Below are 25763 nucleotides of genomic sequence, written 5' to 3'. Positions count from 1 at the left end.
GAAATCACCTGGTGCCTTTAATCAACTGGTTTTCAGCTTTCTGTGTTGATTGTTTTAAGGAAGTTGGTGGAATTTTTTCGCTTTATCTCTCCGAAAATATGATAATTTAACACCAAAGGTGCCCCAGTTGTTGCCCGTATTAATCCAAGCAATCAACAGTCTCAGGACTGATTCCTGATTGCAATCCTGGAGACGATAACATTAATGCTGCTGAGTGGTTGGTTGAGATGTATGGGACGTCAGAGCTTTGGGTTGTTTGTTTTGGTGAATTTATACACTAAAACGCAACATCAGCATTGTTGTTTTTTTTTCTGATGTTTTTTAAGTTCAACTTTCTTGCTACTTGTTTTGGTAAATGAAAACATCTTTTGAAAATCATTTATGAATTTTAAAATTAAGCTAAATGACATTTGGCCAATTGACTTAAAACTTGAAAGTAAATGTTTAGCTTTTGAACTGGACCGGGGACTTTGATGTTTCCTCACCTCTGTTAGGAACATAACACTACTGTAGAGCAAATACTGTTAACCCTGTCTTAAGAGACTGCGTCATTTTTTACCCTTTGCGTGGTCTGGCAGGGTCGCACTGATCCCACATGCGCTTTTACGAGGGTTTTTGTGTGCATGTGTTGTTTTGGGAACTGACGGTCTGAGGGAGCTACCCTGTCCCCTATCCACTGTCCGACCATGACATCTGCTGCTCTAAATAAGTTAGAAGGTTAATAAAGGTGACTATTTATTGTCTCTGAAGGTATACAAATGATAATACCCAACACTTTCTGTTGTAACCAGAAAACTCATTAACATGCAAGCAACACATTTCTCCAAGTTGATCAGCTCTCTGTTATTTATTTTCCGAAAACAAAAATTATATATGAACTCTTTTGCACATTTTGATTAAATAACTTTCACTGTAATTCAGTGATCTGGTTGAAAGGAGGGTTTGTTTGAAGCTTTGTGGTTGCAGAAGTAAATGTGCGCGAGAATTTTACGTTGGCATCATGTAAAATAGGAGCTGCATGTTGGATGTCATGAGTTTCCTCTGGAATTAAGATGCTTATCAATGCTGCGACTAAACTGGCTGGATTCAGGTTTTTGTGTTACTATGGTGACATGCATGCTTTCTATTGCTGCAATCCGCTAAACCTCATTTCCTCAACTTATAAAAAACAAACGACTTTCTCATGGATACACCACCAGACAGGCAACTGCTGCTGATTATCTGTTGTCATGGAAAGGGACGAGCAGTATGTTGCATGTTGCCACCGGAGACTAAACAGAAATGAGACACAGGAGGTTTGATGGGATGGGGAAGTGATTTCTGCCAGGCTGACCAGACTGGACTGACTAATCAGGAGCTCTGCTGGCTTCATGGTAAATTTGTGTACAGTGCCTTGAAACGGCACCCACCCTTTGAGCTTCTTTTCCTTTTTTGAAAAAAAATTTATTTGAATTTATTTTAATCGAGATTTTACATTATAGATTAACACACTTTTGTGTAGTTGGAAAGTGAAAATATTCACTTTATTTATTAATACAATTTTGAATAGTGGGTCATACATACCCGTCCCTAGACAATACATTTGTCTTCTTTGAAATGGTTCAGAAAGCGCAGTTAGCATCTCTAACCGTAATGTAAAGTAAATAATAAAGCATGACATCCCTCAAAGCACAAATCATAGAATTAGACTGAATAGATGTGCTCTAATGGATCAGGAATATTGCCACAGATACCCAATCTAGATTTTTGTTTTTTCCAATATCGATACCAATATGGATATTAGTATCAGATCGGTGCATCAGTGGAACCCTGCTTTTGTGTTTGCCTTATAGGCTAATTTTTCTGCCTGTTCTTACCAAGTTAGAGTTTAAAACTGGTAGCATCAGCTGAGCAGTCGCGGTGGCGTTGAGTGTCCCTGTAATTGCAGAACTGCCGCTGGAGTTCTGCAATTACAGTTTGCTAGGTTAGCTCAGGTGTGTTAAACTGTGACAAAGTTCGAGAGGCATGCATTATTTAACAAGCTGCCGTACGTGCATCAGCGTCAACACCTATGGTGTCAGAACACACTTTGTGTTGCGAACGCTTCCTAAAAATCCCCCACATGCACAAGAGGTCAGCTTTCACGCCTCAATGAACCTACACAGATGGCCATAATTCAGATCTGGGCATCTAAATGCATCTCGCCTGCAGCTCTTTCTCCCAAGGGCAGAGAGGATTTTCGTTCGGAGGAAAAGGAAACCTCCTCAGTTCTAGAGACAATTACACAGCTGCAGTAACTGTCACAATGTTGGCAAAATAACTCAATCAAAGAACCTGAACTAAAGGAGGAATGCTTTCATGCGCACTCTCATCACAGATGCGCAGCGGTTCGACACGGTGCTGTTTACTGGAAGCACAATATCGCAAATCCATCCATTCAATCACACGAGCATGCAGTAACTGCCATCTTGATGCTACAAAATCTGTTTTCCATCAATTAACGTCAGGCGCGCCGAGTGGCAGCATGAATATTTATGAGGCGTTTCCAGGGCGATGTTGCGTAACTTTGAAGCTGTTTATTTTAGACACAGTTGGCCCAACGTTGTAAAAAAAAAAAAGACTGATGTTCTCCATGTTGTGCGTCATTAGCGTAAAAGCTTTGTTTTTTTGTCACATTTTTTTTCCGTTTAGCTTTCGTTAGCAGTCAGTTTACTTGTTTTCTATCGATGTATATCAGGGGTGTAAAACTTTTATTTTCATATCAAGATCAAAATTATTCTCAAGAGCCGATTGTGCCAGACTGTATTTATACACCCCATTAAAAAACTGTTGCAAAATATTAGTAAGCAGCTGTCTGCATTCAGTAAGTACTTTTTAAAAATAAATGATATTCATAATGTTTTTACATCAAACAGCCACTCCAGGATTTAAGTTTAAAAAAAAAATCCAATCAAAATTTGTGAGGCTAATTTTTAGAAACATTTGCAAAGAAAATTTGCAATATTTCCACAGGAGCATGACGTTAAATGTGACTTTTTCTTACTCGACGTTTCAATCGCGGACTAACTTCACTTAACTAACTTCACAGGCCATAGTGTCGTAAAAGAAATGCTGCCACCTGCAGGTGGGAAGTAGCAGTCACTTAAACACAATGTTTTTGATCATTTTTGTATAAAATTAGCAAAAAAAACCCCTCACGATTATGCATTACCTTGGTGGTATGTTGATTTTGCGTGAATTTTTGTGAACACAGAATTGCAAAAAAACTGGAGGGACTGATTGATGTAATTTAGGCTGCATTCACACAAGCCCTGTTTAGTCCGCTTTAAACAAACGCCAGTCCATTTGCCTAGAAAGTCTGGTTCATTTGAGGTTTGAACACGCAATCAAATTCTGCTGTGGATCAAAAATTGAACTCCGGTACGCCTATAAACTGAGGTCTTGGTTCGGTTGGAGCGGCTTCTGGTATGGTTCGAATGCGTGTAGACACAAGCGGACCGGAGACTGCTCCAAGAGCGGGAAGCATTCTGTGTGAATAAAACCAAACCAAATGTGTGGGTATAGCACTAGTGGGAAAAACGACTCGTGGTCTTTTACCAAAGATAAAAGAGAAATCCTACAACCGCTAAAATCTGACACCACTCCATTTTTGTTTACATTTTGTCAAGAGGAAGTAGCGCTCATGTCTTCTTCTGAGATTTTTGTGTTGTTTCCTTCAGTGGTTCTTAGTGCAGCTCCATCCACAGGCGAGGGGGTGAACAGCTTTTCCAAAAGGTTTGGTTCGTTTGACACAAAGAAGCAGCAGCTGAAGATGTAATAAATGATGCAATTTTGGTCACCAATCCAACCGAATCTACCAGACTACCAGGTGTGAAAACACCCTTAGAGTCTGGAGTCTAGAGGACCACATTAAAATCTGTTGCAAGTCGGATTTAGCCACCATGGTTGGGTTTGACACATGTGGTCAATATCCACCCATTCATTCCTGGCAGAGTTGGGAGCTTTGGTTAACTCATTCTTCCCACAGCGATGTACACTCACCTCTTTTCCTCATAGAACAGTCCACACACATTTTTTACAGCTTCACATTGCTACTCCAACCTTTTTCTCACCAGACTTCTTTTTTAAACTATATTTCCAATTCTACTTTTACTGAGACAGACTGTTTTACTGCACTGGTGCCAGTGCATCCTGTGCTTAATGTCAAACCAGTACAGACACTGAAAGCCTCTAGACGCCTGCAGGTTTTCACACTCGGGGTTTCCTCGCTGTGTGAATGTTTTTCACAGGAACAAAGAAAGATGAACCTTTTCATGAGAAATCATCAGTACAGTTTGTACGGTGCTCTGTGCTAGTGATGTAAAGTTAGCATTTGCCGGAACCAAGCTTTACTGCGGTACTTCATTAAAATCAAAACCATGTGTTTTTAAGTAGAGATGCACCGATCTGATATTAATGTCTGTATTGGTCCCAATATTGATAAAAATTCTAGATCGTTTATCGGTGACAGTGCCAGATCCGTAAGGCCAAATCTATTCAGTCTATTTCTATGCTTGGTGTTCTTGAGGAATGTCATGCTTTATTATCTATTTTGCATTAAATTTAGAAACCCTAATTGCACCTTCTGCACAATTTGAAAGAAGATTTGTTGCAGTTTTTTACATGTTTGACCAAGGTAACCAACCTATTGTTTCAGTTTCTACTCCTAATAGAACAGGTTGAACAAATTAAAGTTGCTTTTACATGTTTGACCAAGCTTGTGAAGCTTAATGGTGGATCCTGCACCAAAAATGTCTTCAATCAGGATCCCAAGCCCTAGTAGAAAACCATTAAATATATTTTCAACATTCTGCATGTTCATTCAAATGATTGTTGATTTTTACGGAAACACTCTCACTCTGTGACCATGAACGAAGCCAAGTGACCATGGAAACACAGTCGGGTGTTGTTAGTTTCCTCTGTTCTAGTACTCTGACATCACTGCTGGTTTTACAGTTTTAAATAACGGACAGCTATTCAGTGGAGATGACAGATATTAGAAATGTTAATTCAGGGTGACCCTCTCTACTCTTCTTCCTGATTAGCCACAATTTTGTTCAGAAACTTATTATGGATGAGCTTTGAATGCCCAGTGAAGACAAAGTTTTGGTGTTCAACTGTGTTTATAGAGGAGGGAAACGCATTATTTCTATTTTTTAAAAACAAGAAGACAAACCAACAGTCCCTAGTTATCTGAATCACAGCTTTTGCCTCAACAGAAATCTCATCATGTCAGGCTTTAGTCTCTGGGGAGCATTGTGGTTGTGGCTTCATGGTACCTGTGCTGTTGAGTTTTACTTACATTTTTAGCAGAGTTTTTAAAAAAAACCAAAACAAACAAAACAAAAAAAAAACAAACAAAGCTCCCCGGACGTTGCCACAGCAACGCTGTCAAGACAGAGACGTTTCTGTCTTGGAGGGAACGCTTCGTCCCCCCAATCACTCTGCCTGAGTGCAAGGCTACAAGCTCTCCCCGCTGCCGCAGCGTCTCTTTGAAACGTCCAGCGAGTGCCCTGATTGATGTGAACATGAAGGCATCATTAGGTCTGAGCGTCTACAGCTGCAGCCTCGTATCAAACGGGAATCTGTTTCACCTTGTTTCATAAAAGCGCCGTGTACGCTACAGCTTTCCTTACTGCGTGTGGCTGGTTAACGCTCTGTGAGCGCCTCCTCCTCGCCCCCTTTTTTTTCTTTTCTTTTTCGAGATTTGACCAATTTTACACACAATCGAATTTCATAATTTCTTGCTTTTGCTTATTCATTTTATATCTGGGGCAAGTTCTTAATCAAGCACATCTGTTCATCATGGCGCAGCACTAAAAGCTTATTTCTGTGAGAAGAACAGGGATGACTATTACCATCATTGGAAAGTGGCAACGCAAAAAGTGAATATAATAATGTCTTACTTTCTAACTTAATCAGAATGGGACTAAAGCTGCTTTCACCCAGCAGGTGAATTCGACCCAAATCTGATTATTATTTTTTGTTTGTTTGCTTACTTATGTCCGACTTTTTCCTCAGCACTCTGAAAGGCCCAGTTCTGATCTCCGACTCACATTTGCAGAAATCGTCAGGGTTTCCTCGTCCACTTAGAGGTTGAACTTTTTCCAGCTCTTGTTGCGTTCCCAGCTGACTCCACGCAGATCTCAGCAGGTTTTCAGTTCCTGCTCCATTTCCTTTGTGGGCCACTTGGAAGGTCATTAAAACATGAACTTACATGTTTGCTTTCGAGTGACAGTCCTAAGTGATTGTGACATAGCAGCTCTGAAGCATTTGTTTGTGCAAAACTGTTTTGCATACGTATATAAATTTATAACTAGGCCAATAGGTTTCACTGCTGTTAAGTTGTTGTAATGTAATGACGTATGTAATGTCAAGACCTAACTATAAGGTAATTCATCATATTTTTTTTTCTTTAACATAATAATGGTTCCGGGCAGAACCTTTCTTATCATGTGTTTCTGGTACGCCTGTAAACCTGACACCCAAGTGACATCCACACATGACAATAGACCACAAATCCGCTTCTCTTGGCCCTCAGGGGTTTAATTTGTGCTCCCAAAAAACAATCTAATTGGATGCTGGAAAAGATCAGTGTTGTGCTAAAAGAAATTGGCAAAGCTAATCAAGCCTATAATGGCTTGCCAATGCTAAACATGAAGCAGCTAGCACAGATGTTCCCAACGCTAATTTCAGCGTCCAGCGTCCACATTTCTAAAGAAGTTCCATGAATGATCAGTTGTTTTTGTTTTGTTTTGTTGTTTTGTTTCAGTTTTCCTGAAATACTTGAAAGTTGAATGAGTTTAACAGCACTTTGTACCAACTAATGACCAAATAACCTAAATAACAGATTAGAGACAATAAATATCTTTGTTCGGTTTACATGTGCATTTATTCAGTAACCTAGCATCGAAAAGGGCTTTTGAATTGAAACTGCTGCTTATTTTGTCGCTGTTCAGTTTTTGAATAGCAACTTGGAATAAGAATAATTGTGATGAATTAATTACAGACTCTGGGATTAACTCAATGAAAAAGTTTGAGCTCCCCCACTAAGAGGATGCAAACGCAACACAGCAGCTGAGCTGTGAACTTTCATAAAAAGACACATTTTTGTGGATATTTTGACATTTTTCTTTCATGTACCAACAATGCTCGACAGTGCAACGCTTTGGAATATTCCTAACAAAAACAAATAATAAAACAAACAAACAAAACAATAACAACAACAGCAAACAAAGTCCAGTCTCTCCATACATCTTTCTTGGCTAGCGTCACAAGTTTTCTCTTGCTGCAGTGAAGAGAAAACCTCCTGCAGGAGCATTTTCTACTACGCAGCACTAAAAAAAAAAAAAAAAAAAAAAAAAAGAAAATAATTTTGGACATGCTTAGTTTTTTCCCAAAACTTAGTAGCTATTTAGTGTCCCTTTTATTTGATGATTTCTATTTGTCTTGAAGTAAGTAGCAGGAAGGAGACTCTCATAGAAGGAATAAGAAGGGCATAGGTTGCAGACTTGCACTGGGCAAGTCTTGTTTCTTTTTTAGATAAGAGCTTTCAATCATGAAAAGGAGCTTTCAGCACTGCTCAGGTTTGTAGCCAGAAAGGTATTTATTTGACACATTTAGCTCCGAAGCCACAGATTATTAACAGAAGTTTCACAGCTGTAAGAGCAGAGAGGAGGATCATGATAAATGACGTCTAAAGCCTCCCCCCTCCCGCCGATCTCCCAGCGTTTATCTGCAGCTGTATGTTTAAGTCCAGCAAACAGCTAAGAGAGATTCAGAGCCGCTCTTTCCCTCCGTGACCTTTAATAGAACCGCACAACGCCGTCGACCCGCTGACACCTTTGCCGTGTTTGTTTTTCATTACTGGAGTTACATCCTCACGGGACGGAGCAAAGTCAACAACCCCGGGGCGAGGTACCGCCACACGGAGGCGCAGCCGGGTGCCTCGCCGTCGTGCCGGTCCTTGTTTGGGTTTTATCTGGACTTGTCGTCTTTCCTGGAGCTGACGTGGATCAGTGAGGTTCTGTTTCCCAGGAGGAAGTGAAGGGCTTTTTTTTCTTCTTCATAATGATCTGAAGTAAATGTGGGTGAATTTTATTCTGCTTTCCTGCTGTGGTCGATTGCTTCATGGAGCATCTCAACAGTGGAAAATGGCAAATAGAAAGTTCTTTATTAAATGTTTATCTCCAGATGCGTATTTCTTAAAGCCGGTGCACAAAGTGTTTGTTTGTAGAGAACGCAGACAGAGTAATTTCCCACAGGGCTTGAGATTGTACTGAGAAATGAACATGGAAGCTTTTTGCGTTAACATTTGGGTTTCAATCCGATATTATTTGTATTTTTTACAATATTGAAAAACATTTTGGATCAGGGATTGATGCCCAATCCATAAGAGCAGATCTAGTAGGTCTAATTCTACACTTGATGCTTTATTATTTATTTTACATTATATTTAGAATACCTAATTACACTTTTTGAACTGTTTGAAACAAGGTTTGTAGTTTTTATTTTTTACGTTTGATCAAGAAAGTCAACCTTTTGTTTTTGTCAGTTTCTTCATTTAATTTATATTGGCTGTTTATTTTCCTAATTTCACTGATTCAACAGATTAAAGTTGTTCTTCCATGTCTGACCAAGCTTGTGAAGCTATTGGTGTACTTAAGTGTGCTGTACAGGTGCAGAGTTAAAAAAACAAATTTGTAATTCAGTACATTTATGACTGTGTTTAAAAAAACAAAAACATTCTAAGTCAGTTTAGCTCTGTTTTCCCGTATCGGATCGGTATTGGCTGATACTAAACCTCAGATATCAGTATCGGAAGTGGAAAAAATGGATCGGTGCATACCCAATCATTTTTTGACAGTAAGTTTGTTTTTTGGTGTCTTGAAAATGAGCTGTTTCAAAATCCTCCCGATTGTGAAGTCACATTTGATGGACACTGCGCTTGTTACCTAGCAACTCCAGCTGAGCTTCAGCACATTTGGTCAGCTGGTTTTACTGCTGTCTGCTCTGTACAATGGCTGCTGGAAAAGACAAGTTTTTTGTTGTTGTTGACTTACCATCCAGAAACCACTTACTGCATTCTCGTTGGTTGCGCAGAAGGCTCCACTTCTGCTTTTCTAAGATGTACAAATGGCAAACCCATCGAGTGACAGCTAGGACTTACCTTCCTGTTTTTCCTTTCCCCACACAGGGAGGAGGAGGAGAGCCTACGCAACAAGATTCGCGCCGACCACGAACGAGCGCTGCAGGAGGCGAAGGAGAAGCTGCGCAAATCTCGCAAGGAGCTGAAGGCCGAGATCCAGACGGAAAAGGCCAAAGTCATCGAGGACCTGAAGAAGAAGGAGGTGGGGCCCAAACCCTTACCGCCCGTCCCCATGCCCAAGGTCGTCGGGGTCAGCGACGGGGAGCCACCCGAGGTGGACGCCAAGGAAAAGCGGGATAAGATCAGAGAGGTAAGAATGTCTTTGTTGGAGTTTGTGATAATGTGTTAAAGCAATAACCTTCAGCATTTTATTTGGCAGACTGAAGCTTTGGTAGTGAAGAATTGTCGGATGATTATTGTGTTTTAGATTTTCTTTTCTTATCAAATCCCTCCCACCTACCCAAAAACCAAAAGGTGTTGTTGGTATTTGTATTCAGTTGTCCTGGGTCAATACTTTTTTGCTGGTTTTATCTTTCTGTCAGACTAAATGGAGAATATTTGTGGACATCAATTTTCAGCTTTTTCTGCAGAACCGCATCGTTCCTTTATAACTCTGCCTGTGTCCTGCAGGTTGAACCACTGCACTAGTTTTAAGTCATTCAAAGCGTCTAACATATTTTGTCTTATTTGAAGTGTTCAAACATATTTTTGCACTAGAAACTAGACCAAAAATCCTTAGTAAGATTGTGTGTTTTGCAGTATATTCTGGAAAATACAGTAGTCAGAAAAATAGAATTGTACTCTGACTGGGGCACCCTGTTCCACATTTGCTATTTCATATAACATGTGTCAAAATTGGGATAAGTATTTTTTTTTTTTATAAAAAAAAAAAAAAAAGGTTTTTCCATTTATTTCTCTCAGATGAATAATTTTTTTTAAAAATCAGATCTTATCATTTTTAAATCCTCACATCCTCTCTTCCACTGAATCTCGACTCTGTGATTGAGGGCATCTAATGAACGTTGCTTTCAGAGTCATGCGGTGCGGTTCAGCCCCAAACCTACGACCCACAGAGCCAGAGTGCATCCGACTGTACGTCGCATGCTTGAATTCCCCCCGTCGCCTGCTGCCCTGTCTCCAAGCCAGCTCCTGGTGAAGGCCGCAGCGGGCCAGACAGAGAGTGCATGTGCAGAATGCAGATGGTGCTATCTGGTGCTGCTCTCTTTATAGACGCGATGCCAGCCCCAGCGCATCTCTCTCCTCTCTGCTCTCCTTCCTTTCCCCTCTCTCTCTCTCTCTCTCTGTGCAAGTTTCCTCGCATAATTGCCTCGTGTCGTGTCTCATGAAACGGCACTCGGAGTCGGAACGCTCGCTGTGCCGAGGAGCGGGCCCTCTCCTCTCCAGAAACTGCCTTTGTCTCTAAAAGCCTCTTTTGTTCCCTTTCATAATTGCCATGCAGAGAGAATGCCGTACACCCCCAAATGAGAAAGAATGAGGCAGCTGTATGGGCAACAGCACAGCAGAATCATTCCCCCCTTCCTCCCTACCATCCTTTCCCGATTGCCTGGCAAATCCAAAGCGAAAACCTCGTAACACACAGCAGAAGAGTCTGTGTGAGTGGAATATGGGAGCCTTTTCCTGTTTCCTATCCGGGTTGCAGGCTGCTCTTTGGCTCGCATGTTGATCAAGTTCAGGGAGATGATCCAGCATCGATAAGCTCGTCAGCGTTGCATCCAGATAGAAAGCAGTAACTCACTTCCGTGGAGCGGAACCTTCCTTTTTAGTTATGTGCATAGATGTTTTCGATGCACACAGAGGCATTTCGTAGCACAATCAGGTAGGGGTGCACTGATTTATCAGCTGACCAATTTATCGGCACCGGTATTTGTGAAGCCGATATTATTCAACGATCTTATCTACCTTAACAAATGTCTAAAAATCAACCACTGTCTTCTTCTGCTCTCCTGTAAGAGACGTTTGACTGGCAGACGCTCCCACCAGGTCATGTCTGCACGTTCACAGTTAACTGTTGCCAACTAAGCGACTTTCTTGCTATGTTTAGCAGCATTTCAGAGAAATGTTTGATAGCAGCCAAATCAAAACACATCTCTTCAAAACGATTTTTATATCACCAGCAGTTACAGAGGTAGTAATTACACATCATTTTGTCATCAGTACTGATATATTTGAGGGAGATAGTCCTGCCTATTTGTGATGTATGATTTTATTTAATTTTTATATTAACAATTGATAATATCGTTGGCTGTCGGAATAATAGGATTTGCAGCGAATCAGCGAGTAAACTACAATGTCAATGAGATCTGTTGTAGTAGCTACTCAAGCTAGTAAATTACATATATGAAAGAAAATGCTAAATAACACAATTCAGTTTCTTTTTATTAAGATTTTAAGGCTTAAATACAAAAAGTTTAAAACACCACTTTAAATCTCAAGTTTCAATTATGAAAAAAACGGATGCGAAATAAAACACGTTGACTCGATCTTTTAAAATTTAAAAAGCAAACCTAAATTGATCCAACACTTCCTTTTATGTTACCATTCACTTTTAGTCTCTTTAAAGTATGAAAAATCGTATTACTCTCCACATCGACCAGCAGGTACATGTAACATTAGCCTGAAATGATTTCCTTGTACATGTATAACCTGCCAGATTCTGTACAGACAATCACAGATAAAAGCTAGTTGTTTACAAAGGGAACATAAATCTCACCTGTTAGCGGTCATGAACAAACCCAGTGCATGTAGTGGATGTTTCCTGTTGGTGTTGCAGCATCGAGGAACTCTTCGCTTGGCCCTTTAAATATGTAACGACATCATCACCTCAGTTCAGCTCATAAACAGTGGAAGTTTATGATGGAATACGCAATATTATTTTAGACGTAGGGTAACTGCGTTGTCTGACTGGTTGTGCACCACGTGGGCGATTAGTCACATCCACCTGAGTACTCCTGCTGCGTATACTTGACCCTTTCTGCTTCAGAATTTTGCTTTCATGTCTTTCAAAATGCATATTTCATTGACCGTTCAGGAGAGAGGGGGGAAAAAAAATCCTCTTTTCTGATTTTTAGAGAATCAAAGTCTGCTTTCTTGTGTTCTGTTTCCAGTGTGACTGAGAGGTTTCTGCCTGAGAATAAAGAAAACTTGTTTGGATGGGGGAAAAATCTGCAGTGGAATAAATGTAATTAGTGACGCTACCAGCTCTATTAACCTGTTTCATTGTGAAATATTGTTGGCTCAGAGCTTAAAAAAGAAAAATTGGTGAATTTGCATGTTGCTGTTACATTTTAGCTTAATTAGGAATTTCTAAAATTAGATTTTATTTGAAAATGTACACTGGATTACAAGTATGAACAGGCATAACATCATGACCACTCACAGGTTGAGTGAATAACTTTGATTCTTTGTTTGCCACCAACTGCAATTGTGGACGCTTGACAATTTTTGGTTGTCCTTTGCTATATCCTGAATAGAACCAGATACCATTCTAGTGGTAAAGGACTTGACTCTATGACCACAATGAGAATTGAGTTTGTTTTGTGGCACTGTCTTTTTGATTCACGATGCTGCTTTGGGAACATCATGTCTTGTGCTTTTCTGCCACATGACAACTATTTCAAAAGCATTTTCCTCAGAAAATTTTCTAAAATCCCACTAGATGTTGCGAAAAGCAGCCCAAATTTTAACAGCCTGCCCAAAGCTGTTTCTCTTTTCCAGCCAAATGTGTTCAAAAGCAGCCTAATCTGGCAACGCCGTTCACCAAAGAAAGTGTTTGCAATTGGCACGAGAATCAGAGCTGGTCTATTGAACAATCACTGCAAGAAAACAAGATCTAGTTTCTAGTGCAAATATATTAGTTTTCTCTTTATTTCAAGAGTAGTAGCTTATAAGTAACGTTTCAGCAAGATGTAGGGGCTTGTTTTGAGTAAAATTAAAAATTATATTGATGAAAAAGTTGTAGTTCTGCTTGGCAGATCATTTCACTTATAACAAGGCATTTTTCTGATCTTATAAGTGAAATATTGATAAAATATTGATAAAATATTGATAAAAAGTTGAACTACAACTTTTTATCAATATTGAGGAATTGCTGACTTAAAACAAACTCCTGTATTTTTGCTTAAAAGTTACTTGTGAGTTAATTTTATCTTATCTAAGTCTGGGTAATAAATCAATAACAGTATGTACTGTGGTAAACATGATAACTATCAATCGGTAATGCATCTGATGGGATATTCAATCATTTCCTCGAACTACGATTCAGAACCTCATAGCATTCTGGGGGATGTAGGCAGAGGAGAAAGATTAGCTGCTCAGCCTCTCACAGCTAGCTAAATACTTTGAGTGGCATCAACTAACTCACTCACTCTTTGGTTACCTAGCAACAACCTGTTTTCTCATAATTCCCTAAAAATGAAAAAGAGCGGCGTGGAGTGAAACGGGAAAGTTCACACCACCAGTTTAGCATTATGTCAGAAACTTTAAAAAATCAATAATTGTCTATCAACTCGCATGAAATCCTTATATCGTGATACGTTTTTAAACCATATCTTCCAGACCTAGTCTTATTTCAGTTGATATTTATAGTAGAAACTAGACCAGAACACTTGGTAAAGTTTTGTGTTTTTGCAGCGATAGAACAAGGTCACCTTGTCTGATGAAGCTTCGTTTCTTTTACTTCCCCCGGATGGTGAGCTGTGCATGAATTACCTGGGATTCACATCTGATCGGCATGCACTTCAGGAACAAAACGAATCTGGTAGACATACCTAAGCACTATTAAAGGCCTGTTTGTTTCAAAATGGACTATGCACATCACATAATTTGCAGGAGATAGCCATAAAGGCTAGCTTTCATCTGTAGTCCCTCAAAGTACAATCGATAGAAAAACACATCACAGTGCAATACAGCTTTACAAGATCCTTCCCAAACAAGAGAAAAATAATAATAAATAAAAGTGTTTATGTGTTTTGTTTTTTAAACTAAAATGAGCATATCAAGTTATAAAATGAAAAACAATAAAAAGCCACATTGCACAAAAGTTCACCACAATACAGACAACACATAGAAACGCAACAAAAGTAAGAATCACATTACTCTCTCTTGGCAGTACAATAAAGCACATTTGGCCTCCAAATGACCCCAGATCTCAATCCAGTTGTGCATCCGCTAATGTGCTGAGCAAACGAGCTGTATCCATGGAGACCACCCCCGAGCCCACATGTTTAAAGGACTCGGCCAAATGCAAAAAAGGCTAAACACCCACCACATACTGCCGCTCACCTTCAGGAAGCAGCTGGAGTCCATCCCTCTGTGGGGCTTGGCGATCACCATATAATGCCTGGTCGGTATCGTGGGAGACGATACCGACAGCTCCAGAAATATTGAAATGGTGAAAAAAAGAAGGGGAAAAAAAATGTTTACAGCAGCAGTGATCTGATCATCCATCTATAAAACCTTTTACTTTTATGGACAGCCTGCTAAAAGTTTTCATTTTTCTTCCATTTTGTGGTGATGGAGACTAATTTAACTTCTGATTGTCACTGCCACTTTGCAGGCTGCTTGTATCGTAGTTATCTTGACAAAACGCTTTATGGCAGCAGACTGTTTTCTCTTTTTTTTTTTTGCCTCCCCCCGGCTCTTTCGAGCAGCTGTGTTGTGGCGAAGCCGTCAGAAAGCAGAGCTTCCCAGCCTTGGGTTTCATCAGCCATTTTATTTTGCAGGTGTGCAGCAATTGGATTCACTTTAGGGGCTGTCTGATTGGTTGGAAAACACAGATTGCAGGTGTGCTGTGCAAACGACAACAATGGCCATCCGAAAGCACAGCTTGCCTCAGTGAATGTATAATGCTTGTTTTGTGTTTTTCAAGGAAGCGCCTTCTCCACAAATAATTTGGAGTTGCATTCCATAATAAAATTTGTGAATATGTGATTGTGAAAGCCAAAATAAATCAGACATGTCCGCAATTTTTTCTATTTATTTATTTTTGAAGGGGCGGTATTATGTAACATCGACTTTTTTGAGCTTTTCATTAGGGCTGAAACTATTCCTCGAATGATTCGAGTATCTCAATTATTAAAATTCCTTGAGGAAAATTTAACTGCCTCAAAGCTTTGTTAATTTATGTTTCATTATTTAGCGCACCGTGTTCCGGCCGAAACATTATGTGCGTTGCGCAGAGCTCTGACTTCTGTCTCTGAGTTGTTGACGAAAGCTAAGTGTTAGCGGCATAACGTCCAATTTTCAAGTTCGGCCTGTGGGGATTTCATTGATTGATGATAATGCCCGGGTTTTCATCGTTTTTGGGGGACCAATAAACATCCTTAAAATGACTGGCGCGATGCCTGGAGTACGGCAGCCTTTCTCCTCTGGGAGCTGCTGGTTCAGAGCGAACGGCAGGAAGAGCACTGCAGGAGTATTTATACAGGTGAGCAGATAGACTGAACATTGCGGGTGGCTGAGTAGTTGATGTTTACAGTGTAAGTGTAACTTTGCGGACGAACCGCACAATAAATTTCATATTATCCCACTCTCAACAAACGGGTGACGGAAATCTTTGTTTTGGTACATGACTGGTAGATGAGTTTCTGAGTGTGACGAACGAAGGTGCCATAAATATCCCGTATTGCTCCCCCCCCATCTCTCCTGTTCTTACGTTCTTCCCCTGGTCTACCGGTCGTGTCCCTCCACCCCACTTTAGGTTTGTTCATTTGTCTTTCCACCCCCATCTTACGTTCTTTCGTGCCTCCACTCCCTTCCCCACCAGGCGACATTTCCCGTATTCTCAAACCCAGAGCTTGACAAGTATGGGACAAGGTGAGAATTCAACTATTAAACTCCCCTAAGATGAATACATAATCGAAAAGCTGGAGTATAGTCATTTTTATAAGCGTATTTGTGAGCCTGCCTCTAAATTATTATTAAATGGAATATAATTTCAGATCTTTGTATAACTTTTCTTCAGGTAAACTTAGAAAGTGAGATATTGTTGTTACAGGTTAGTTTTCTAAACTACAAAAAAGTAACTGTTAGGGAAGCTCAAAATTGAAAAATTGGACTGATATTGATATCCGATAGTAGCACTGTTATGCCAGATTTACCAATATTTTTATTTAAAAAATTTTATCCGATAACTCGATTAATCGTAAGAGTAATCGAAAGATTACTCGATTACTAAAATATTCGTTTACAACAGCCCTACTTTACATCACGTTAGAATGTTATTTCCTCATCAAAAACATACCTGGAATGTTTCCTTGATTCTTTCATCCATGTTTGAGAAATCCTTTAATCTCCATGGCAACTGAAAACGCCTTAGTGGACCTAGCCCCACCTTCGAGGACATGGCTCTTCCTTGGAGCTGCAGTTTCCAAGCTTCAGAACTCCGACCTGACAGAGCAGCACTCCTCCACAATTCCCCCATTCAACTCCTACAAACTAGCCAGCTAGAATTAGCAAACATCTAGTAGAACATCGGATGAACTCATTCAAGTTATATTGAGCTGGTAAAAATGTTGTTAAAGGGTTAATAGAAGAGCGCTGTTGTGATGACTTCCTGAAGGCGGAATTTCGGAGCAGTTTTTAAAGAGACAGACACCCAATTTCAAAGCATTAAATCACAAAGTCATATTTCTTTTAAGTCATATGGTAACATAGGTATTTGATTGTGCCACAAAATGACACTACATGCCTGGAAAATGCATAATACTGCCCCTGTAAATAGCTTCTTGCATGTTTGTGCTTCTCATTTCACTTTCTGAATAAATTTTAAGTGAAGCACTCCGCAGTAACCCCTCTGAACCTAACTTGACCAACTCGATTAGTAATTTATGAACGGTCAGAGGCAGCTTGGAGAGGGACTCGTCTGTACAGCTATATGGCCGAGCTGTTTTATGAGAAACCCTATATATGCATAAAAAGATGTGATAGGAACAATTCCTTTGAGGAACGCTTTCGATCAGGGCTTCTCTTCAATCTGCAGTGCTTTATTTTGTTGTGTTTATGTGCTTTTGGAAGTGCCAAATCCTGATTGAATATAATTTAGTAAATAAAGAAGTCTTCTTTTCCCAACATTAATTTTAAATGGAGCATTTTCACCTTTCCAGACACACTCTGATTAAGTCTGTCTTAGTTATTCAGCCTTCCCAAAATTGGCGGGTGATTATGGCTAATTGCAGTGCATAATCGCTGCAAAGGGAAGAGGAAAGGGGGGGAGAAATAAAAGTCTATGAATGATCCCGGTTGGCTCATCAGGAGGGGGTCGCTCTGTTGGAGCTCCCTGGAGTTTGCCTGTCGATTTGGCTCACCGTTCGCTCAGCTGTGACTTCAGAGCGAGAAAGGCAGAGATTTACAGATTTGCGGCTGGCGCTGGAGCATGCGCCGCATCCCCGCAGAGCTATGGACTGTGGCTGCAAAGTCCAAATAAATCAATGGCCGAAGCGGCCCCATCTCTGCACAGCCTGAAAGGTACTATCCAGAGGTGTCGGTGCGTGTGGAGACCACAGTGGTTTCCAATAAAAGAATGAGATATCTGCAGGGAAAGATATCCATATCCTCTCCTTCAGCCCTCACATTGAGCAATCGTCAATCACTCCGTTTCCTTTCTGTTTGGGATTCGTAACAATGTTTGACCGACGGCCTTGAACATTACTCCACACTGGCTCTATTCCTGTGTGTGCAGCTATATTTTCATCCATCATTGTGTCTTTTATTCACTCTTCATTTACGCTTTTCACATCATATTTAGCAATTTCCCTTCTAGTTGTTTGGGCTTTTTACTCTAGATTCTCAGTTATTGCTGTGTGGCTTCTTAAAATATACACTTTTATCGTTCATTGTTTTTCCAGGGGAATACTAAAATGATCTCTTCTCATTTAGTCACTCCAAGGCTCTTTTATTTTGTTGATGGAGCACATTAAAGGTTTCATCTAGAGACATCCTGTTGGATTAGTCAATTGTCACATAACCGAGGGATAACAAAATTGAAAATAGGGATTCACGATACATCGGTATTGGTCAATGTTTTTTTGTGTTTTTTTTTACATATTGGTATTAGTCCAATAAATAAAACTAATCTAACATTAACAATCAATATTTATTTCTGCTGTACAAATAGGGTGATAAACATAGTCACCAAAGGGCAAATTGGAGTTGACATGAACTTCCTGTCTGAAGAAGTTAGTCAAAGACTTGGATGGCCAAGTCCAGTACTAGAGATCCTGCACCTCGTGGATGTGTCCCTTAGCCAAAGTAGACTCAAAGCCAACCTTGTCTTGATTAAGAGGAAGACAACGGAGGGTCGGATGAACAACAGTCAACATCAGAAAACCTAAATGATAAAATATAACAGTTTGATTCTAGGGTGTTTAGTCTTCTTGCATTTGGCTTCTGGTAAGTTGGGCTGCTCACAAATTAAGGTGTATCCATAGTAGGAATTGGCATTTGTGGTGGATGGCTGCTTTTTGTTCCCAAAAATGTAGGTACAATATGACTAAAAGTACCAAAGTAGAACGGAGAAGAAGCGAAATGACCAGGATCGAGGAATGTGAAGCTCTGCTGTAGCAGTCAGAGTGAACAACTCACATCCTTCTTGGAAAATAATTTTGTTACATTTCTGTGCTACTTCTGACTTGGTGTTAAACATGTCGCTGGTGCTAACAAAAGCTAACGTTGAGTGTTCTTCAGTAACAACTTCTACACCGAAGAGTGTTGTCAGTGGAACTCTGTAGCACTCTTTTCTGATCTTGACTGATCAAATAAATAGTTGGATTTTTGAATTTCAGACCAACTGCTCATTAGTCCGATTAGGGCAGGATGCCGGCCCTCAAGGACCGACTTTGGACACCCCTGGATTAGGGTGAAAACTGTGATTTTCATCACGAGCTGAATTTCCCAGGCATCTCCATGTTTTTGTCTGAAAGTCTCACTGTATTAGACTCACCTGAGGCCTTGTTTAGAGCCCATACAGCTTTATTAGGGTATTAGGAAGTAAGAGATGAGCTGTCTTTTACTGGAGAGCTGCTACTTAATCCTTTTTGAGGGTGTAAAACTGGGAGAGTCCTGACTGTCGTTAGTTCAGGGCAGACCCAATGAGCTCCACCAATAAGAGCTCAGGTGATTGAGAGAGAGTGACATTGTATCTGGCAGAAGACGGAGTCCCCCGGCGGTGGCGTGTTCCCCCTCTGGGCTCCGGCCTCGGTACAACAGCTCTGTCTCCAAGTTGGCTTCCTCTCTCTCTCTGTTATTAAGCCAATAAAAGGACAAAATATGATTATATTTGCTAGGATTTCTCTTTACTTTTTGTAAAATCCCAACATGCATTTTTGGCGTTTTTATAAGTGTGTGGGGTTTTTTTCTGTAAAATGTGTCAACATTTCTGCACATGGACCTGCTGAAAAATATGTCTTCTTGGTCAAAATGTAGAAGGGAAAACTTTCCCAACATGCCCAGACAGTTTTGTCAACTAAGATAAAGTTTTCTCTTTTGACAAGGAAAAGAAAGTCATCTCTTGAATTCTACAACTTCGATAAGTTGTTAGAGGAAAGAGGCACTGCAGGGAGCTGGGAGCCTGTGATTGATGGTGGACATTTTCTATGTTGGGTGTAATAGATCAGGGATTTCAGAGGACGACATTATCAGGGTATATTGATTGTCAAGACACTATGTTCTTAATTTGCTGGAGGAAATCGTAGACGGAGAGAGAGACCTTCACAGTAGTAATGATGATGATAATCGCTCTTCAGGCTGGCTTTTTTTGTGTGTGCGTGTTTTCAGATTCCACGTTTTGACCTCTTATTGCTGAGTGCAGAGCATAAAGCCATCAAAAGACAACTCAGGATGCTGCTCTCACTGAGACACTTAACAATAGATGTAAAGCTTTTAAAAACCTCTAAAGCTCAAATCATCAATTTATCTTTTTATTTTATAAGGCATATTTTCTTGTTTGGTTTGTTCAGGTCAACACGAAGTGGTTACCTTTACCAATCTGCCACATTGTTGTGGCCCACACTTATTTGTATGCCTGATTCATTTTCTTGAGGTTTGGAAGCATTTGTTTCTAGACGGCTATGTAAAGGTCCCTCCACCGCATTTCATTAAGGTTGAAATTTGGACTTCCACCTCAAAACAAGGCAAATGTGTTCTGGACAGGCAGGGTTAAACCCAAACGTCTGCCCTTATGTCATAGTACTGCAACGACAAATGTGACACACTAGAAGGTCTCGCGCTTGACACAAGACCTTTGATTGGCGTTTTTCTGTTCACCAATCAATGGTCTTTGTTGGACGATCTCAGTACCGTAATATTGTCCTATGAACCTACAAATGAAGGGGGCATTGGAACGGTGTGGTAGAGGTCCATTGTATGGGCCATCTTTACAATGGAGACAATACCAACAAAACCAACCAGGTATTGGTGTCGGTGCCTCAGTGCAAATGAAGCCATTGATTCTTTTCTTTTTCGTGGATTTACTCCAGCAGTTTTTTCAGAAACCTGTCCTATGTCAACAGTTGAGCTTTACCTTTCAAATGGGATCACATTTAGCTCACTAAGATGATGTAAGGTTTGGCTTTCTTAGATGTCTTGTACTTTAATCTCCAATTTACAGTTTCTCTGAGGTTGGCACAGTTGTATGTTGGTAAATTTTCCAGAATATCCACTCCTAGAAAGACTGGCAGCAGTCCTACTTGTTTCCAACAAGACAATGTTTCTCATTGTAGAACTGTTTGGAAATGCCCTTTTGAACCTCTCCAGAGTGAATGTTAGCAACATTTGCTTCTCTTGACATGCTGTTAAGACTTGAAAGCTCCAGGATGGCAAACTGGTAACCCCCACGTCCTGCTTTTTTCACACTTACAGTCGTCCGCTTATCAAGTGTTTTCATTAGTACCGTTCTGCTTTTGTATTATTTTTTTTTAACAGCTTTTCCCTGTTATCTAGAGCAAGGATTTATCCAGTAATTTATTTAAACAGTTTTGAACCAGGGTGATAATAGATTCTCATTATTTACTCATCACTCAAGAGTTCCAACGAAGATCTCCTTAGAAGAAAAGAATCTGTTTTTAATAAGGACTTTGGTTTAATATTCACTCAGTCATGCCTGGAAGTGGCAGATCTCCCGTAATGTTGTGTAATGATGCCAGTAGTTTTCATCGGGCCAAATTTTAATCAGCGTCCAGCTAGAAAAGCCATCAGCAAATTGAATTCAGCAGGACAGCGGGTATATATCATGGTGCTTCTATGGTCCGGTTACAATCCCACATTTGTTTTTTGATTAAAACTGTTCAAAAATGCTAATGTGCTCCAGAAAAACGTTACTTTTTTCTTCATATTTACTGAGCCTTTAGATTGAGAGCAGCTTGAAAACAGCCAGCACGGACTCCGTCACTGCCTCAATTTCACGGGGAGTCTATTGCTACCCTTTGCTTAACTGCTCTGAATGTATTTACTGCAAGAAGCAATTCACATGTCACTCTCTCACCACCCCTGTGCATCTTGTGAAAGAGCCTGACCGCTAAAGCCCAGATAGGAAACCTCCAGGGGTGAGTCAGAGGGAGATGAGAAAGATGAGGGCAGAGGGGGACAGGGGCTGTAAATCAGTCATAGTGACTCCGGAGGTCACTCAGAGCGCCACATAACTCCAGCTCAGCTCTTCAGCTCCTCACACATCCAACGGCTTGTTAGATGGATTTTTCTTCCTCCTAATAACCGCCCGAGTAACGGCCTTGGTTTGCAACTTTTGGTTGGATTTATGAATTTTCCCCAGCCCTGTGGTTATCCACGCTCCATACCTTATAAACGTGTCTGTATATGAGTGTGCGGCACAAGGGGAACGTGTGGGGGTTTAATTCATTGCTGTTCCTTTGGGAAAGAGGCAGAAAAACGTAGACTAGCCTTCATTTCTATGTAGCTCACTGCTTATGTTGAAGTTCTTGCCTGGTTATGCTAGGTGGATGACTACCTCCTAGTTCTGCAATAAGTCAGCTGAGATCTCATTCATGTTGAAAATGTGAAGATTTCCACAGTGATCTGATATTCAGGTATTGTTGACAATGTGCCTGATCCATAGGGGAAGATCTATTCGGTCTAATTCTATGCTTTGTGCTCTGAGTGACGCCATGCTTTATTTATTTTACATTAGGTTTAGAATTTTCTGAACTTTATCCAGTTATTGAAGTCAAAACAAGGTACATCACGTATTTGTTGGTGTGTTTGTATTCTGAGGTCAGTATTAAATTTTTGTGTTTTGTAAATGTAAACAATGCAAATTTTGAAGTTTTTATTGTTTCGTAAACTGACCACTGATTGGCGTTGATCAAGAAAAGAAAAAGTGCAGTTTGTAGAACAGGCCGATTGATTGGTGCATAGCGACATTACATAGAGTGCAATGAAAACTTATTGAGAACTCATTTCATAGTTTCCTTGAAACATGAAGCTCCTGAACTGTACATTTTTCTTACGTTGCTAATTTTTTACCTCCAATTCAGTCTGCAAGTTTGACTCCTGAAGAATATTTTTAGCCAAAACAATCAAAATGTTCTTGGAGTTGGATAAATACATTCATAAGATGAAGTGGGGCTACTTTTTTTCATTCAATGCAGCGCCATCCATATCTGTGGCTTCTTACTCTTTCAGCTTCATGAACATCAGCTTTGTTGGTGATGGAGGGAACTAAATTTCATTCATTCTGACCTGAATAACATCAGATCACGCATGGATTTTAACTTTTCTGCCAGTCAGCTCAGCTGTCCAGCGTTGCTTTATTAGATTTATACAGGAACTGAAAAACCTTTAAGAAACCTGTCTTTGAAACAAATGCTATATTTAATGTAAAATTAGGCATTTCAAAAAGCTCTCATGGGTATAACCTTGAGTAAAGAAGACACTGTATTTTAAAACGGCAGCAGTTACAGTAGACCCCCAATACTCGAAGGAGTTGGGGACCACTGCCGTTTTCATAGTTCAAGCACCAAATACATCTTATTATGCATTAAAACACACATATTAGCACTACCACAGCAGCTAACATCTGTAGTCTTCCTTATTTCCACTCTTGGGGCTACAACCAATCGGCACCAAGGAAAGTAATTGACTCTTCTGGATTGGGTGCTTTGTAAATGACAATCAGTTGTTTGTCAAGTAGTTTTGCAGATTTCCAAGCTGCATTTTATACATTTTAGGTATACTTTACGAATAAATTTGCTAATTTTAAATCCCACAGAAAATTGTTAAAAATATTAAATCTGCAAATCCTGGACTGTGTAAAAGCTTTTGGTTACTATCTTTATATGGCTTCTAAAATAACAAGCTAGTGATTAGTTTTAAATTGTAACATGTATATATTATTGTGTTTTGATTCTGATACATGGAACAAAGCAAAAGTACAGAACTACTACTAAACTGGAACATAACATTTCGTCTTTTTGTTCTTTTTCATTATCTCAAGGATTTGTTCAGGGAGCTGTCGGCTGCTTGAAAGCCAACATCTGTTGGTGGCGCAATGCGTCCAACAACACAACTCTATTCGTTAAGTGTTCCTGACCAGCATCATCTGGTTGGCGGTCAACACTGCAGGGTTCTGACTCAACAATCCCTTTTGATCCTTTTTTATTCAGAATATTAATGTTTCATCAGTCAACTGCAGTTGTGGCTTCTTTTAAAGTGTCCTTGCTTGGCACAACCAAACAAGACTTCTCCAATAGGGTGAGCCGTATTACGGCGCTCTGCGCTCAGTCCCCTCAACACACACTTGAAGGCGGAGCCAGGTCCACCCAGGCGTTTTGCACAGTGAATGGTTGCCAAAGGATTTATTAAACATGAATGAAAGAATCAAGACAACACTTCAGGTATCTTTTTGATGAGGGAATAACATTATAACATGTAAAGCTGAAATAAAGTTGATTTTACATAATACTGCCCCTTTAAAGATACTTTAGAAATTATCACTAAATTTTTCCAAATTGGGTATTTTGTAGCAAGTTTGAAATTTGGTTGGTCTTCCGTAATCATTTTAAAATAAATGGAGCAATCTTTGTCCCTTCAGACTTCCTAGTGCCATTCTGCTCTCACTCAAAATATGTTTAGTCAATACAAAAACCCTCATTTTTGGCTTTAAAATGTTCTTTCCGCTAGGTAGAAATCCTATTAATGCTGCAAGTTTGCCAATATACTCCCTCCAACCCCCAAAAAAGCAACAACAAAAAATCAGTTTTCATAACTTTTTACTGACTTTGCACAAAAAATACATGAGGTGGCACATTGCTGGTGAGTTTTTGGAGGTCCAAACCAATCCAAAAGGTGGAAAAGTTTGATATAAAGACTTCTAGGTTATTCTGTCTTTGTGCCTGCTCTGCTGCCAGTTTCCTGATGAGATTTGGCTCCGAATACAGAACGAGCCAGCCACTCGGGCCTCCTCAAACCAATCCCCTCCCCCTCAGCTGTTCCATGTGGCTCCCAAGACGCAGCCACGGCAAGTGGGTGGGCTGTCAGAATCAATCTCAGAATATGGTATCTTAATGTCCAATTAGTATGCTGGAGTCCCCTTACTATATATAAGCAGTTTGTCAACAGTGCCAAACGCCCAGCTCTGTACTGCTTGTCCTTGGCATATGGGCCAATCAAAATCCGATGACACAGCCAATCAAGCCGCATCAGAGCGAGCCTGTCGGCGTTTTTAAAGTGTCTGCGTCACGCCGTGTGTTGTTTTGGATTTATAATCACAGAAAAGCCTAGAGTCTCAGAACACAGTGATGCTCCTCCTGGGCCTCGTCTGGTAGTAGCTTGGCTTCGAGCCTGCTCCAAGGAGACTGGGTTGAACGAAGGGGGGGGGTGGGGGGGTACGCCACGCCTTACGTGGCAGAGGCAGCCTGGAAGGGAAGATGGCTTCGCTGAAAGCAAGAAAAGGGGGGGTGGGAAACGGAGGGTCTGATGGGCGTAGGCTTGCCGTGTCAGACTCTTCACAGCTCCTGCTACTGCTGGAGGCTGGTTCAGATTCTACTGGCCTAGTTATGGCTGCCAGCTCAGACTAACTCTATCTGCAAGAGATCCTCTGTGTTTATATAGTCACTGAATTAGCTGAGAAAGGCAGGGCGTTATTCTTCTTCACTAGTAAGATGAGGGGAAGACGTTTTTTTCTTTTGCTTCTTTGCTTATTTTAGTCCATGGACTTAAAGTCTTAGCACAATAATTTGCAGTACTATATTGATAACGATAACGGTGATGATAGGAAGCCGTGTCGCAATAAGCAACAATTAATCACATGATAAGTTATAACAAGCTGAATAATTTCCATTTGCATGATTTGTTGTTTTTCTCTTTCCTGTCTCTTTCATAATTCATTTTACTTAATGTTTCTGTCTTGTTTATTTATTTTGGATATTTAAAATGTCTTCCAGTTCCAGTGATAAATGTTCATTAAAAGTTTATTGGTCCATGAGAATGTGTTCTTGCATTATGTCGTTACCATTTTATTACTTCCAAATATTCTCAAAACATTACTGTTAACCCTAATCACTTTTGGGACTATTGATCATCCAGCAAACTTTATTATTGTTACAAGCCTAATATTAGGAACTATTTATTA

The 25763-nt window shown here is 40.2% G+C and overlaps 1 protein-coding gene across 3 annotated transcripts in view; it reads left to right on the top strand.

Annotated features, from left to right (window-relative positions):
- Positions 1-25763, top strand: part of LOC114148310 (mannosyl-oligosaccharide 1,2-alpha-mannosidase IB) — a 158239-nt gene that overhangs the window by 19880 nt on the left and 112596 nt on the right. For all 3 annotated transcript variants that reach the window (XM_028023502.1, XM_028023501.1, XM_028023503.1), the window contains exon 3: positions 9215-9476. In XM_028023502.1, the coding sequence (XP_027879303.1) occupies positions 9215-9476 (262 nt within the window). The remainder of the gene's footprint in view (positions 1-9214; positions 9477-25763) is intronic.

Source organism: Xiphophorus couchianus, chromosome 7 (genome assembly GCF_001444195.1).
Source record: "Xiphophorus couchianus chromosome 7, X_couchianus-1.0, whole genome shotgun sequence".
Lineage (NCBI taxonomy): Eukaryota > Metazoa > Chordata > Actinopteri > Cyprinodontiformes > Poeciliidae > Xiphophorus > Xiphophorus couchianus.
This window is presented reverse-complemented; position numbering and strand designations above follow the sequence as displayed.